The sequence below is a fragment of the Meles meles genome, chromosome 8 (assembly GCF_922984935.1).
Source record: "Meles meles chromosome 8, mMelMel3.1 paternal haplotype, whole genome shotgun sequence".
Taxonomy (NCBI): domain Eukaryota; kingdom Metazoa; phylum Chordata; class Mammalia; order Carnivora; family Mustelidae; genus Meles; species Meles meles.
The window spans coordinates 64,927,061-64,942,242 of NC_060073.1; the positions used below are offsets into that span (position 1 = coordinate 64,927,061).

At 46.4% G+C, this 15,182-nt stretch overlaps 1 protein-coding gene across 1 annotated transcript; it reads right to left on the reverse strand.

Moving 5' to 3' along the window:
• Window positions 1-8,538: 8,538 nt before the first annotated feature.
• Window positions 8,539-13,994, reverse strand: KCTD14 (potassium channel tetramerization domain containing 14). Its single transcript, XM_046015029.1, has 2 exons — window positions 13,885-13,994; window positions 8,539-9,398 (listed from the first exon to the last, which is right to left on the reverse strand). Exons 1-2 carry the CDS (start codon window positions 13,954-13,956, stop codon window positions 8,730-8,732), a joined length of 741 nt encoding a protein of 246 aa, XP_045870985.1. The 5' UTR covers window positions 13,957-13,994; the 3' UTR covers window positions 8,539-8,729.
• Between the last annotated feature and the right edge of the window lie 1,188 nt (window positions 13,995-15,182).

Here is a 15,182-nt window from a genome sequence, read left to right on the forward strand (position 1 = left end):
AGAGAGACAGCGTGCTAGAGTTGGGGAGTGGGGGGTACTGGAAGGGGGCCAGATGGAGAGGGAGAGAATCCCAAGCACTCTCCATGCCCAGTGTGGAGCCAGACACCTGGCTTGATCTCAAGACTCTGAGATCATGACCTGAACAGAAATCAAGTCCCATGCTCAACAGACTGAGCCACCCCAGCGCCCCCAAAGTAGTGACTTTTTCAGAAAGAAAGAAAGGTATCCCAGATCACAGAGACTACCACATGTACAAATATGTCAAGTGAAATAAAAAGCACTTAGAAACTGTGCCTTTAGTAAATATTAGCAGCTACTATCATTACCATATTCTATCAAATCTAAGCTGCCAGCAATTGTGAAACAAACCATTATTTTATGTGACATATATAAAAATTAAGAAAACAGTTAAGAAATTAGGAGGATTGGGGCACCTGGGTGGCTCAGTGGGTTAAAGCCTCTGCCTTCAGCTCAGGTCATGATTCCAGGGTCTTGGGATGGAGCCCCAAATCAGGCTCTCGGCTCAGTGGGGAGCCTGCTTCCCCACCCCCCACCTGCCTCTCTTCCTACTTGTGATCTCTCTCTCTGTCAAATAAATTTTAAAAATCTTAAAAATTTTTTAAAAAGAAAAAGCTCACTTTAAAAAAAGAAATTAGGAAAATTGAGAAATTAAGAATTAAGAAAAAAATCCGTAAAATTAAAACCAGTGGTTTCTTTTTTTTTTTTTTAAGATTTTATTTATTTATTTGACAGACAGAGATTACAGGTAGGCAGAGAGGGAGAAGCAGACTCCCTGCTGAGCAGAGAGCCCGATGCAGGACTTGATCCCAAGACCCTGAAATCATGACCTGAGCCAAAGGCAGAGGCTTAACCCACTGAGCCACCCAGGCGCCCCAAAACCAGTGGTTTCTTATTGCTTAGATTTTTTATGTATATTTACTGAAGGAGCTCTTTTAAACTTACTTACACACATATTTATATCCTTTGTCATATACTGCTGTATTTCCCTGCCTTTCTGTGCACATTAAAATTTTTCATTTCAATGCAAATTACAGGGTAATCTCTTCAAAGATTCATTAAATGGCAATCAAAGACAACAGATGTGGACTCAAGGGAAGTGATGGTGACATGAACTGCTATGACCCAGTCTACACATGAACAATTGGCCAACAGCAATCTTAAGATGTATCCTGATTTCAGAGACATTGAATATGCATCTAAGCATCAATTATAAAAAGTACTAACATAGTTATTATTACATATGGCTGCAGGGAGGAGTTTGGTACAATTAGAAAATGAAAGAAAATTCATGGGGTGCCTGGATCACTCAGTTGGTTAAGCACCTGCCTTTGGCTTAGGTTGTGATCCCAGGGTCCTGGGATCTTGCCCCAGGTTGGGCTCCCTGCTAAGTGGGGAGTCTGCTTGCCCCTCTCCCTCAGCCCCCCTCTCCCTGTCTGTGCTATCCCACACATGGTCTCTCTCAAATTTTTTTTTAAGATTTTATTTATTTATTTGATAGAGATCACAAGGCGAGAGGTCTCTCTCAAATTTTTAAAAATGAAAGAAAATTCAGTTTATATTGAGAGTAAACTGCATACAAGGAGAAACTGGGGCTGGACCGGTATACAAACAAGAGTGTTCTGCATTCTTTAATGTTCAAATGAAAAGCTGTCTTAATTGGATTGGTGATATTTTCATTTGACTTCATTATTGCACTTGGAGATAGAATGAAGCACCCCAGTGAATCCCTTGAGCTTCAGAGTCTTCCTTGTCCCAATTGTATAGCAGCAACCCAATTTCCCCTTAGAAATTAGGGTTACTCACTCAGAGTGGTATAATAACCCCTTCTCTGCCTGTTGGCTCAGCAAAAAGAGATCCAAATGACCAGGGGTCAGTCTCATTAGTGCTATAATGTAATGGAACAATGACAGTGTTCTTAGTGGAACTGTCCCTCCCTTGGGGACTAAATACTCCAAACCCTCTGAACACAAGAATTCATAAATGAATTATTAGGTGTAAAAATGACAAGAACCAGTCCTACCTCCTCTCCCTAGTCCCCAGACCTATGTAGTCTAACTGTGGGAACAACGGTGCTATATTTTAGTTCTTGCCATAAGGTATATATCACAGATCTGTAAAACAGCACCCCAGGGGGCGCCTGAGTGGCTCAGTGGGTTAAAGCCTCTGCCTTCGGCTCCTTTGGCTCAGGTCATGATCCCAGGGTCCTGGGATGGAGCACTGCATCGGGCTCTCTGCTCAGCAGGGAGCCTGCTTCCCCTCTCTCTGTCTGCCTGCCTCTCTGCCTACTTGTGATCTCTCTCTGTCAAATAAATAAAATCTTTAAAAAAAACAAAAACAGGGGAGCCTGGGTGGCTCAGTGGATTAAGCCGCTGCCTTCGGCTCAGGTCATGATCTCAGGGTCTTGAGATCGAGCCCCGCGTTGGGCTCTCTGCTCCGCAAGGAGCCTGCTTCCTTCTCTCTCTCTGCCTGCCTCTCTGCCTACTTGTGATCTCTCTCTCTGTCAAATAAATAAAAATAAAATCTTAAAAAAAAAAAAAAAAAGCATCCCAGACTCACAATGTGTTATCTCTTGGCTAGCCCCATGAGTCTGCAAAAGGTCATACACCGTTTTTATCATAGCAGCAACCTCTGGCTCTTGGGGTACCGAGCAAGACCAAGCAAGAGTTTCTTCACTATAATTCTTTCATCATAAAATAAGCTCCCTAGGGTGCACCTGGGTGGTTCAGTCAGTTAAGCTCTGACTCTTGGTTTTGGTTCCGTCATGATCTCAGGGTCATGAGATTGAGCCCCAGGTGGGACTCCACGCTCAGAATGGAGTGTGCTTCAGGATTCTCTCCCTCCACCCCTTACCCATTGGCACGTGCATAGGCACACACTCTCTCTTAAATAAATAAATATTTTTTAAAAATAAGCTCCTTAGTCCAAAGCAATGTATGAAACACCATGAAAATACACAAGGTATCCATGCATAGCAGAGCTGAGGAAAACACTGCAGTTAGGTGTATTAGTCAGGGCTCTCCAGGGAAATAGAACCATAGAAGATAAGTAGGTCGGTAGGTAGATAGATAGATATTAAACTCCTATAACAGACCAAGTGGCTTATAAAAAGCAGAAATTTATTTCTCACAGTTCTGGAGGCTGGGAACTCCAAGATCAAGGTACAGAGAGATTTACTGTCAGGCGGAAGCTCACTTCCTAGTTCATAGACCGCTGTCTTCTCACTTGAGTCCTCACATGGCCCAAGAGGCAAGGGAGCTCTCTAGTGTCTCTTTAATAAGGACACTAATCCCGTTCATTAGGATTCTACCTCATGACCTAGTTACCTCCCAAAGGCCCCACCTTTGTATTAACATGACTTTGAGGGTTAGAATTTCAACTTGTGAATTTAGGGCAGGGTTGGGGGGAGGGGGGGTGGAGACTCACAAATCTATTTTGAGTCTATAGCAGTAGGAAAACCAAATATGAATCTGGAATGTGTATCAATTCCTGTGAGATAAATCACTGCTTCTTCCCTGATGGAAAGGATCCAGTGTGTGATAGAATGATTGCAAAATTGGCACGATACTCCCCCTCTCTGTATGTATGCCCCTTGAAATGCAACTTTGAAGCTGCTTCCATTAAGAGATGGAATCTGTGTCTCCATCCTTTGATTTGGGCTGGTTTCATCACTCGCCAATAGAAAATGGCAGAAGTGACAGCGTGACAGTTTTCTAGCTAGGCCTCAGGTCCATCTACATACACATTCTCCAGACATTTTGTTTGATTTTGGAACCCTACCATCGCCATGAGAATAATTCCAACCTAGACTGCTGGATATTGGGTGACCAGATGAAACAAACCAAGCTGACCAAGCGGAGGCCATCTTAAACCAGCTCACCCCAGCTGATCCACCATCTGACCACAGATGCATGAGGGAGCCCAACCAAAACCAGAAGAATTGCCCAATCTGTGGTTTTGTGAGAAATAATTAATGATTATAGTCCTAAGGCATTAAGTTTGGAAATCAAAAAGTCGTCATGTGGTCAAACAGTCCCTAAGATGTAGATTTGTAATACTTCCATAGATTCAGCTGGTAAGGAGACAAGCCCAAATCAATTTAGATAGCTTATTGTTCACAGCATAGCAGGCAGCATGAACCTCATGTTTCCATTGGTTCCCTTTGCCCCGCAAGCACCATGGAGGTGATCCAGGTGAACACAATGCACACAGTAGGTCTGTAACACAGATGAAGAACACCGAGTTTAGGAAACCGTCAATCTCAAAAGAGGAATGCTAGCAAACCTGCCCTCTGGAGAGAGACGTTATTATACTGGTCAGGAAACAAGTCTTCCAGCCCAGTGGAGACATTTTTTTTTTTTTTAAACAAAGACTTTATTTATTTGAGAGACAGACAGAGAGCTTGAGCGGGGGGACAGGGAGAAACAGACTCCCTGCTGAGCAGGGAGCTGGACACGACAAAGGGCTCAATGCCAGGACCCTGAGATCATGACCTGGGCTGAAGGCGGATGCTTAATTGACCAGCCACTTCGGCACCCCAGTAGGGGCTGTTTTTTTAATTATCCTGAAATAGCTCCAGGATTGAAGGGTGATGGCAGCTTTATTATCTTTTTTTATTTTTTTTAATATTTTATTTATTTATTTGAGAGGGAGAGAGAGAGAGAGAGATCACAAGTAGGCAGAGAGCCAGGCAGAGAGAGAGGGGAAAGTAGGTTCCCAGATGGGCAGAGAGCCCGATGCGGGGCTCTGAGATCATGCCCTGAGCTGAAGGCAGAGGCTTAACCCACTGAGCCACCCAGGAGCCCCTCAGCTTTATTATCTTTATGACAATTATTTATTTAAATTTTTCTAAGTAAGGAAATCTCCTCCCTACCCCTAAACAGATTTGCAAACATCCTCAAACAAAGCTGTCAATGCCATTTGCTTAGAAATGTCAGTGTTACTCCCAATGGTTTCTTACAGAGTAGCACAGCTAACTGATTTGCAGTGCCATCCACCTATCACTAAGAAGTGTCTAGTTCCACACCACCCCCATCCCCATCCTGCAAATATAATACCAGGTTGGTCTCTGCTGTTGGACATCCATCAGGAGCCAGACCAGCTCTGGTGAAAGAAAATCTATACTGTAGAGCCCATGCATAGCTATTATGTCCACCATTTTCATGATTCCACTGAACAAGCCCTAGGAAGCTGGAAAAAGAGGCTGACTGACATCCGTAGGTTATATCATTGTGTCCATTTATTTTTTGAGAAACTTTTCTAGAATGGGTGCCCTCTGGTGGGCATTTGTAAGAAACACAGATACTTTCTTTCTTTTTTTTTTTTTTTTTTTTTTAAGATTTTATGTATTTATTTGACAGAGAGAGAGATCACAAGTAGGCAGAGAAGCAGGCAGAGAGAGAGGAGGAAGCAGGCTCCCTGCTGCGTGGAGAGCCCGATGTGGGGCTTGATCCCAGGACTCTGGGATCATGACCTGAGTCAAAGGCAGAGGCTTAACCCACTGAGCCACCCAGGCCCCCCAAGACACACAGATACTTTCACCATTCCAAGAACACACCAACTCCTCAAGCCTTCTTGTCACTGATCTTCCACTCTAGGACTTTCCAACTCTAGGAAACAGAGGAACGGGGAGGACCAGCTTCCCAGGACACTGATCCCAGCAGAAATGGACGGCCCAGGGGAGTAGGAAAGGATGGGAAAATAGAGAATTAAAAAAAAAAAAAAGAGGTCCTCTAAGACCATGGAGACCTGAGAACCTGGCAGAGTGCAATGAACTAGTGTGCCTCAATGGGACACTCTCACAAGTTTCAATCTTTGTGTTTTCCTTTGGATTACAACGACAGTTATATTTACCACTCATTTTTAGGTTTTCCTCCTCTGACTCTAATTCTCTTTAGTTAATCCCAATAGATTAGGAAAAGTATCATGTACCCATACAATCATCCAGAGATAGTTTTTTAAACATTATTTATGTGTTTTACTATTTTGCTTTTTCTGTTGGGAAATGGGAAGGGAGGAGATGGTACTGTTGGGTAAACAACCAAGAGTGTCCCCTTCATTTATGTACTTCTTACTTGTATCTTTTTGGATATTTCTTTTTTTCATAGCCCTTTAAGCCCCACCACCTTAAATCCTTTTTTTGAGCATAGATTAAATTAAATTGCATTGCATTAAATGAGTATTCTCCTCCCCAATAATTTTAAGCCTCTATAATATAATTTTTATCACTGTATAACATTGCATTATATAAAGATAATATAATATCCTTGACTTATTTCTCATTGTTTTGCTTTTATAATTTAAGTGGGTGAAAATAGTATGTTATGTTAACTGTATTATGGATTGGGAATGGGGAGGGGATATTGAAATTGCCTTTATTTAATGAAATAATTTGATAAATGGCTCAGGAAGAAGGTCAGATCCTAAGGGCTTGCCTGCAGGTTAAAGCCAAAGCAATAAAAGAGGTAGCTAACCAGAATGTGGTCTTCTCCTGGCAAATGACAAGAACACAAGAGGGCTGATGGAAAGCTGGCATGCCTCTAAAGCCTGAGTTTAGAACTGGCGCAGTCACTTTGCTGCATATCTCATTGGCCAGATTAAGTCATGAAGCCAAGCGTGAAGTCACTGGGGTGGGAGGATTACTCCCACCTACAGTTCTCTGTAGCATGGCAAGAACAGGGAGGGAAGAAAGAATAGGAAACAAATACAATCTGCTAGGGAAAAGCCCCTAGTGATGGGGGTGACTTTAAGAAGAGATGAGACCAGTCCTCAATTTGAAATTATTTGTATTCTGTCTCGTAAACTCTCTTCCCTTTATGTGCCTATACTTGCCACAGTCAGCTGTGTGCACAAATAGCTCATGGGAGTAGCATTTGTAAAAATTAGGAAAAATATGTGTGTGTTCCGTCTGGGTGAGCATTGTGTAGAACAGCAGTAAACAAGCTCAGGACATCTAGATGATCCATGAATCCAGCAAGCAAAGAACCAGGATTGACCAGAAGATAACAAGCCATCTGGGAATGTACAGGAATCTTGAGGAGGACGCAGACCTTTACATAATTTGCAAAATTGAGATTTTAAGCAATCCTGTTTAGATCTTACAGAACAGAGTGTCTCCTGGTAATCTAATCTCATAAATAATTACTGATCAAAGAGTATAAACTTTTTTTCAGGTTCTTGATAAATAATGTTGAATTGGTTCATGATAAAAAGGTCAAATAGACATTCGGGATTTTTTTCACTTAAAATTGTCAGCCATATTAAATACTAAAAGGAAGACATAGAAAATGTTTTGAAAAAAAATACAAGCAGATGTGGTTATTGAATTATAACACTCATTGGAAATGGCTGTTCTGAGAAATTCTGTGTTTAAATCTGAAACTCCCTGACAGCGATAATGCCTTAAACCTTGGAAATTAACCTTGATCTTCAGTCCCAGGGAAATGAGGACGGCTGTTCACCCTACTAGGCAGGACGGGGAAGGGGCCATTTATCCCAGACCTGGACTTAGAGAAGAATGATGTCTACTGTGTCCTCCTTAGAGTTGCATTATTACTGTCTTTGGTTCAGAAACAGAACCTGAAACAGAGACTCCTGTACCAGTGGTTTATTGAGGATGTGCTCTCAGGGGATGGAGAGTGAGAGAAGTAGGTATACAGCAGAGGTAGAATGCTGAGTAAGAATATGGTGTCAGATGAAGACTGACTCCAGCTTGATCTCACAAGGAGCACCAGAACACAAGCTGCACCAGAGTTGATTCCTCCTTGAGGTGAGGGCTCAGTCTTCCATACCTCCGCACAAGCAAGATGGCAATTCTTTTCTAGAGCAGGTCTCGAAGTTAGGGTACATCAGAATCACCTGAGGGGGGCTTATTAAAACAGACTGTTGGGTCAACTCTCAGAGTGTCTGATTGGATAGGTCTGAGAATTTGTATTTCTAAGAAGTTCCATGTATTGCTGATACTGCTGGTCCAGGGACCACACTTTGAAAATCATTGCCCAAGAGAAAAAGACAGCTGTGAGGCTTTAGAAGTCAACACTCACAGTACCTGGGAAAGGAGATCTGAGGGGCATCTACTACAGGTATGAACTTGGCATCTTCCTCATTAAGGCATATTAACTGGGCGAGAGGACTGGACCACACGTCGAGCCTGGGTAGACTACATTTTCAGATCATTTTATCCAGATTCATGGTACTCTGTTACCTTCCTGTTATCATCCGGCATCTCCAGTCAAAGTATTGTTGAAACATTCCAACTCATCTTTGAAGGGAAGGATCTGACAGGTAGGGGAGGCTTTAAAGAGGCAGCAGCTGCACCTCACTAGGCAAGCACAGTGGAATCAGCTGCAATGAGTGGAAAGTCCTCAACAGGGAAATAATTATTGGGGGGTGAGGGGGAGTTGTTTGATTTTTCTTTTAATTAAAGTAAGACGAATTTTGAAGGCGACTTTTTTTAAAATTTTTTATTTTATTTATTTGACAGAGAGAGAGAGCACAAGTAGGCAGATGGGTAGGCAGAGAGGGGAGGAAGCAGGCTCCCTGCGGAGCAGAGAGCCCGACGCGGGGCTCGATCCCAGGACCCTGAGATCATGACCTGAGCCGAAGGCAGCGGCTTAATCCACTGAGCCACCCAGGCGACCCTGAAGGCAACTTTTAATTTCATAAGTCGCACCAGAACCCGAAACAAACTGTCCCCGCCCCCACCCCGGGGGTCACCACCAGATGAAGACGAATGTGTAAAAGTAACCGGAGTGCTTGGCCCGTAACGTCCTCTCCGAGTACTGTTCATAATGTACCTGGTACCCCTGGGCCGTAATGTCCATCTTCACGCAGTCGAGGAGGTCCTTGACCTGCGGGGCCGCCTTCCAGGGGCCGAACTTGACCACCGACCTCTTTTCGGCCTCCAGGACTCGCAGGGCATCCGCGCAGAGCACCGCGTCTTCTTCAGTACGCACCGCGCACACCAGCACCGAGGAGCTGCGAGCCGCCACCGCCTCGGCGCGCGCCAGGCGCACCATGAGCTCCAGGTTCTCGCTGTAGCCCGGCACCCGCAGCAAGAACTGCCTCCGGGCCACCTGCTCACCGAAGATCTGCGGCGTGTCCTCCAACAGCTTGACCAGAGGCTTAATTTCGTAAAACTGCGCCTCGCGGTACACCTCCGGGATGTGGTGCGTGGGCAGCCGCTCGCTGCGCAGGTAGTCCAGGATGGGTCCGAAATAGGTGCCGGGGCGATCGATGAAGAAGCGACCCTCTGCATCCATGGAGGCCTTAGTGGCGCTGGAGAACATCTCTGCCAGCTTTGAACCCGGGAGCTTTCTCAGGGTGCCCACGGTGGTGGTGTAGAACTCGCCTCCCACGTTAAGCTCCACGACAGGAGATCCCTGAGGGCACAAGAAGGCAGAGTGGAATGGTAGTGTCACCTCTAGGGAGCTTATGGGTTATCTTCATCCAGAGAATATTAGTCCAGGAGGCTGCTATGGAAGCAAGTCCCAGTGACAACACTGGCAAAGCCTGTGGCCTTTGGCAGAGCTTTTTCCCTCCCTATGCCTGTTTCTTCATTTATAAAATGGAAATATGGAGCTGTTGTGAAGTCAGAAGTTCCCAAGGCGGGAAGCTCAGATCTAAGATATCGTTAAAGGGGCGGGGGGGGGGGGGTGTTCCGACTTCAGAGAGGCTAAGAAGCCATAGGTGTGTTCATTTGGGAAGCATTTGGGCATTGCTTGGGTACTTACTGTGTATCCATAACCTGTGGTGCGAGTTGGGGATACAAATTCTTGTTTAATATAGGCCAGAAGTTCTGATTAGCAGCTGGCATGACTTAGATTCATTAATTAAGGAAATTTGCACGACAGACATCTTTCAAAATATGGGCAGGTGGGTATTAAATAACCGGAATATCCTTGGTGCTGAAAAGGTCAGTAACACCAGGAACAATAGGTATAAAACTGCCTCATAAACTGTACAGTATGGTGCCAACGGTTTAGCTGGCCTGCAGAATTTTTAGAGGCCTCTTCTCTATGCCGCACCTTGAACTGAGCACCAAGGATGTGGTGCCCGCCTGGAGATGCCCACAGGCCAGTGCGAGGGGGACATGGGAACGGACTGAGAGTCGGATTGCATTTGGGGAACACTGAGTGCTGCCAGCAGACCTAACAAAAATACCAGAAGATTATTACATGTGAGGTGATACAATAGTTGTTAGCCTTATAAATCAACTTCCTGAATAGCTTTGGTTATCTAAAATTGACTCACTCTGGACGCCCGGGTGGCTCAGTGGGTTAAAGCCTCTGCCTTCAGCTCCGGTCAGGATCCCAGGGTCCTGGGATGGAGCCCCACATCGGGCTCTCTGCTCAGCAGGGAACCTGCTTCCCTCTCTCTCTCTCTCTGCCTGCCTCTCTGCCTACTTGTGATCTCTGTCAAATAAATAAATAAAATCTTAATAATTAATTAAATAAAATTGACTCCAACCATAAAATACACATGTGCCAGGTACTGGAACACTGAGGAGCAAGTGGGACAGTCTCTTTCCTCCTAGTCTAGTAACTGTCCAGAGTGCTTTACATTCAACCTCTAATTCAATCCTCACAGCAATCCTATGAATGAATTAAATCCTCATTTTACAGGCAAAGAAACGAAGGATTAAGGAGCTTAAGCAAATTGCCTAAAAGCAATCAGCTATTAAGTGATGATGTCAGAACTTAAACTCGGGGCCACATTACCCCGAAGCATGTGCTCTTGGTCATTACATCAGCCAGTTTGCAACCTTTAAAACCTCCACTCTTCATTCCCTTAGTTACTCATTCATTCCAAAAAACCAGAGGGCCTATTACATTCAAGCCTCCTCCTGAGCAGAGGAAGAGGACACGGTCCCTGCCCCCTGCCCTCACGGAGCTCAGAGGAAGAGAGGGAAACAGAGGGCTTAAATGTGCAGGCGCCTAGAGGGGAGACTCAAAGGCTCTCCATGTGGATTGGTGTGTGCTGGAGGTTGTCAGGGAGGGTTTCCAAGCAAGTGTGATGGCTGCAGCCACAGAAAAGATCGGGGTGGCATCAGAAGGAAGGCTGCATTTCCATCCTGAAGGTTCAGCCACAGGTCACTGCAGAGCCAGGAGTAGTGACAGGGTTTAGACATGCCCTGGGTTCTCATTTAGGTGTGACTTCATTCTCAACTTGAGTGTGGGCTCTACCTCTAAGGTTAAAGTACTGGAATAAAGAGAGCCAGGGACAGCCAAACAGCTGGGGGGGGGGGGGGAGAACTAAGTTGCCATGGCAACAGCTGTGGGGGGCGGACAGTTCTGTGGGTTGGAGTAGAGAAGGGAGACCAAGAGGATGCATTCTGACAGCAGCCAAACAATACAGCCTGCGGGCCTGCCTTGAGAAAAATAAACTGAGAACCTGTGACTTCATCTTTCTCTCCTAAACTTCAAGGACCCTTGTCAAGGCTGTTCGGTTAACCCTGAGCTGGCTCTGTGAAGCGGGCAGTTAAACGCAAAGTTGCAGACTTCAATCCTTGATAGATTGATGAGCTCTCTTCACGCCTGTGTCCCGAAAGCTCACAGGTGCTCTTAAGGTCCATATATTGCAGGCGAGGAAAGCTGAGAAAGATGGGTGACACGGCTAGGAAGTGAAGTCAGAGCTGCCATCAAACCCCTATCAGTGTGACTCTGGTACATGGATGGGTGTCCTACCCCTCCCAACACCAGTCCCACCACTGCCAATGAGTAGTGATGTGCCTGTCGGGCTCACTTTCTTCAGTGGGCCTACGCTCTATGAAATGGGGAGCCAAAATGCACAAGGAGGACTCTGTCTCTCCAGCTCTGAAAGTCTCACGAATCCAATCACTTCAAATGTTGTTTCTGAAGCTCACAAAATGCTTCCTGCCCTGATACCCTCAGGCCCATTTCTATTCCCAGACTTCTTAATTCTGTCTCTCTGTCCCCTCCTATTTTTCCAAAACCTTCCAATTTCTTTGGCAACCCCAGACCTCCTTCCTCATCCACAAATACTACAGTATGTTCCTAGCCAATAAAAACTTCTTTTCCACCCCTCTTCTGACCAATGGCCCATTTTCGTGGCCGCTCTTCCCCACCTTTTCTACCCCCCAGTCACCCTGCTGAAACATTCCTGGGTAGGAAAGCCTGTCGTGGGCCCTGTGTGCATGGGTTGAAGAAACATGATCGTTAGGAGTCCTTGCTGGGATCAGGCCAGTGCTGGCTGTCAGGGTACAGGGGAGAATCAGACAGACCTAGCTCTCATCCAGTTGCAGTCTAAAGGGTTACTACACACCTGCAAACCCCCTGACAAACATCCAGACATTTCCTGAGGTCACCCTTAGTAGAGTCAATGGAGAGACATCGCCATTCCTATGTCTCCCAAGCCCCACTACATTTCTCCCCACCCCACAACCCTGACCTTTTCCATTGTTCCCTATCTCAGTCATCCTGAGCCCGAAATCCAGATTGTAATCTTGCAATCTGCTCCTATCCTCAACCTCCTCCCACGTAGGTAATCATAATCAAGTCCTGGTGATTCTCAGTTCTGATCAATTCCATGGCCCTGTGCCCCTTCCCCAATCCAATCTCTGCTTTGAAGCCAGAGTCATTCTTCTGAAGTGCAAATCTGATCTGCTCACACCCTGCATTAAACACTTTGGGCACCTTGCATTCCTTTCCAGATAAATCCTTTAATAAGGTTTACAAGGCCCTTTGCAGCCCTGGCAAAATCAACTATGAGAAACAACCTGCCCCCACCCATCCAGGGCAGGCTGGTCCCCCAAGCCTCCAGGACTTGACTCATTTGCTGCCCACACTCGCTTCGCTTAGGCCACTCATCCTTCAAGTTAATTCCTCCAGAAATCTTTCTAGATGGGTTGTCTCCTTGTGATTCTACAGGGCCCTGTAATTCCATTTGTTCATCCATATCCCCCGCTAGACCATGAGATTCCTAAGGGATGACTATCCCCGATTCCTCTCTGTGTTACCAATACCTACTGCAGGGCCCAGCACACCAGGATGCTCCGTAAATGTTCATTTATTAAGCTGGAGCTTACCTGCTGCACTGATTACAGGAGCGCCTAGTATTCTGATAAAAGCCAGTCTGTCCCTACCTGGCATCACGCTCCCTGCTGGCTCCCTCTCTTGCTCAGTAATTTGTTCAGACATATACTGAGCCCCTAGGGCGGCCCTGTCACGGAGCAGGTGACTTTGTCAACAGCCCACCACAATGACATTATCACTGCCCTGGGGGAAAGGGCCACAGTCTCCCCCTGCTGGATGTGCTCTGCTTTCCTTCGAGTCTTCCAGAGGGCACCCAGCCCAGGAGAGATTAGAATGTTCTGCTCCTGGAGTGCATTGGGTCTTTTCTGGATCCTCCCCGCAAACTCCCCTCAACCAAGCCCTGGGAGGGGGAAGGCAGGCAGGCGATTCAGGACGCTGCCAGAGGGCAGGGGCAGGCTGGGTGTGGCGGGTGAGGGAATGAGAGTCCCGCAGCCTTCCGTCGGGTCTTCTGCTCCCATAAACGGGAGGAGGAGGGGCAGCGGAAGAGCGGTGGACTAGGACAAGCCCAGGGACTGAGGGGAGACACAAAGAAAACAGCTGACACAAAGACTGAACAGCGAGGGGGAGATAAAAGCGGCCAGGCAGGTAAGAGGGCAAGGAAGAGAGGCTGGACCGAGCCAGGCAGGGAACTGGCACGGGTGGGCAGAAGGAGAGATCAAAGCCAGAACTAGCTAGAGGAGAAGAGTGCCCAGCCAGGGGCGCGCCGGAAGCTAGGGGACTCAGACCCTGAGGAAGGGACGTATGGGGGACACTGAAAGGAGTTAAAGAAGGCAGAAGCGCAAGGACTGAGGCGCCCTCGCGGCTGCGCACTTACCGCTGACCGGCTGGTGGAGGGGGAGGGCTGGCTGGGCCGCAGGGAGCGGGGTCCCGAGCTCAGACTCATCATTCTGGTCCTGCAGGTGGCTGGGCACCCAGCCCCGCCACGTGCGAGGTACCTACGGCTGGCTGGCGGAAGTACACCTTTGCTCCACGCCCCCGGGTGGGGCAAAGTGGACCCAGGGTGTGGTTAGAGCCCGGGGTTGACTTTGGCTCTGCCAAGCATGTGGTGAGACCTTAGGTCATCACTGACCTTCTCTCGGAGGGGGCTCCCAGACAGCCAAAAGCCGGATGCAGAGGGAATTGACACCGAAAGCAAGAGACTTTCTACTCTCTACAGTTCTAGGAGTGAAGGATCAATAACCTCCACTTTACAAATGAGGAAAGTGAGGCTCCAAGATATAGGGTGGCCAGTGCAGAATAGGTTTCCCCTTAAGATCAGCTGCTAAAAGTTCAAGGCATGACCACTGATGCAAAGAACTAAGATACCTGCCGTGTCTTCTTTCAAGATATGTCTCCAAAGGCCAAGGAAACAAAAGCAAAAATGAACTTTTGAGACTTCATCAAGATCAAAAGCTTCTGCACAGCAAAGGAAACAGTCAACAAAACAAAAAGGCAACCCACGGAATGGGAGAAGATATTTACAAATGACAGTACAGACAAAAGGTTGATATCCAGGATCTATAAAGAACTTCTCAAACTCAACACACACAAAACAGATAATCATATCAAAAAATGGGCAGAAGATATGAACAGACACTTCTCCAATGAAGACATACAAATGGCTATCAGACACATGAAAAAATATTCATCATCACTAGCCATCAGGGAGATTCACATTAAAACCACATTGAGATACCACCTGACACCAGTTAGAATGGCCAAAATTAGCAAGACAGGAAACAACGTGTGTTGGAGAGGATGTGGAGAAAGGGGAACCCTCTTACACTGTTGGTGGGAATGCAAGTTAGTGCAGCCACTTTGGAGAACAGTGTGGAGATTCCTGAAGAAATTAAGAATAGAGCTTCCCTATGACCCTGCAATTGCACTGCTGGGTATTTACCCCAAAGATACAGATGTAGTGAAAAGAAGGGCCATCTGTACCCCAATGTTTATTGCAGCAATGGCTACGGTCGCCATACTGTGGAAAGAACCAAGATGCCCTTCAACGGATGAATGGATAAGGAAGATGTGGTCCACATACACAATGGAGTATTATGCCTCCATCAGAAAGGATGAATACCCAACTTTTGTAGCAACATGGACGGGATTGGAAGAGATTATGCTGAGCGAAAT

Coding starts and splice junctions, on each gene's coding strand:
- KCTD14 (XM_046015029.1), bottom strand. CDS start 13,956: ATGATGAGTCTGAGCTCGGGACCCCGCTCCCTGCGGCCCAGCCAGCCC. Junction 9,399..13,884: donor CCTCCACCAGCCGGTCAGCG/GTAAGTGCGCAG, acceptor TTGTGCCCTCAG/GGATCTCCTGTCGTGGAGCT.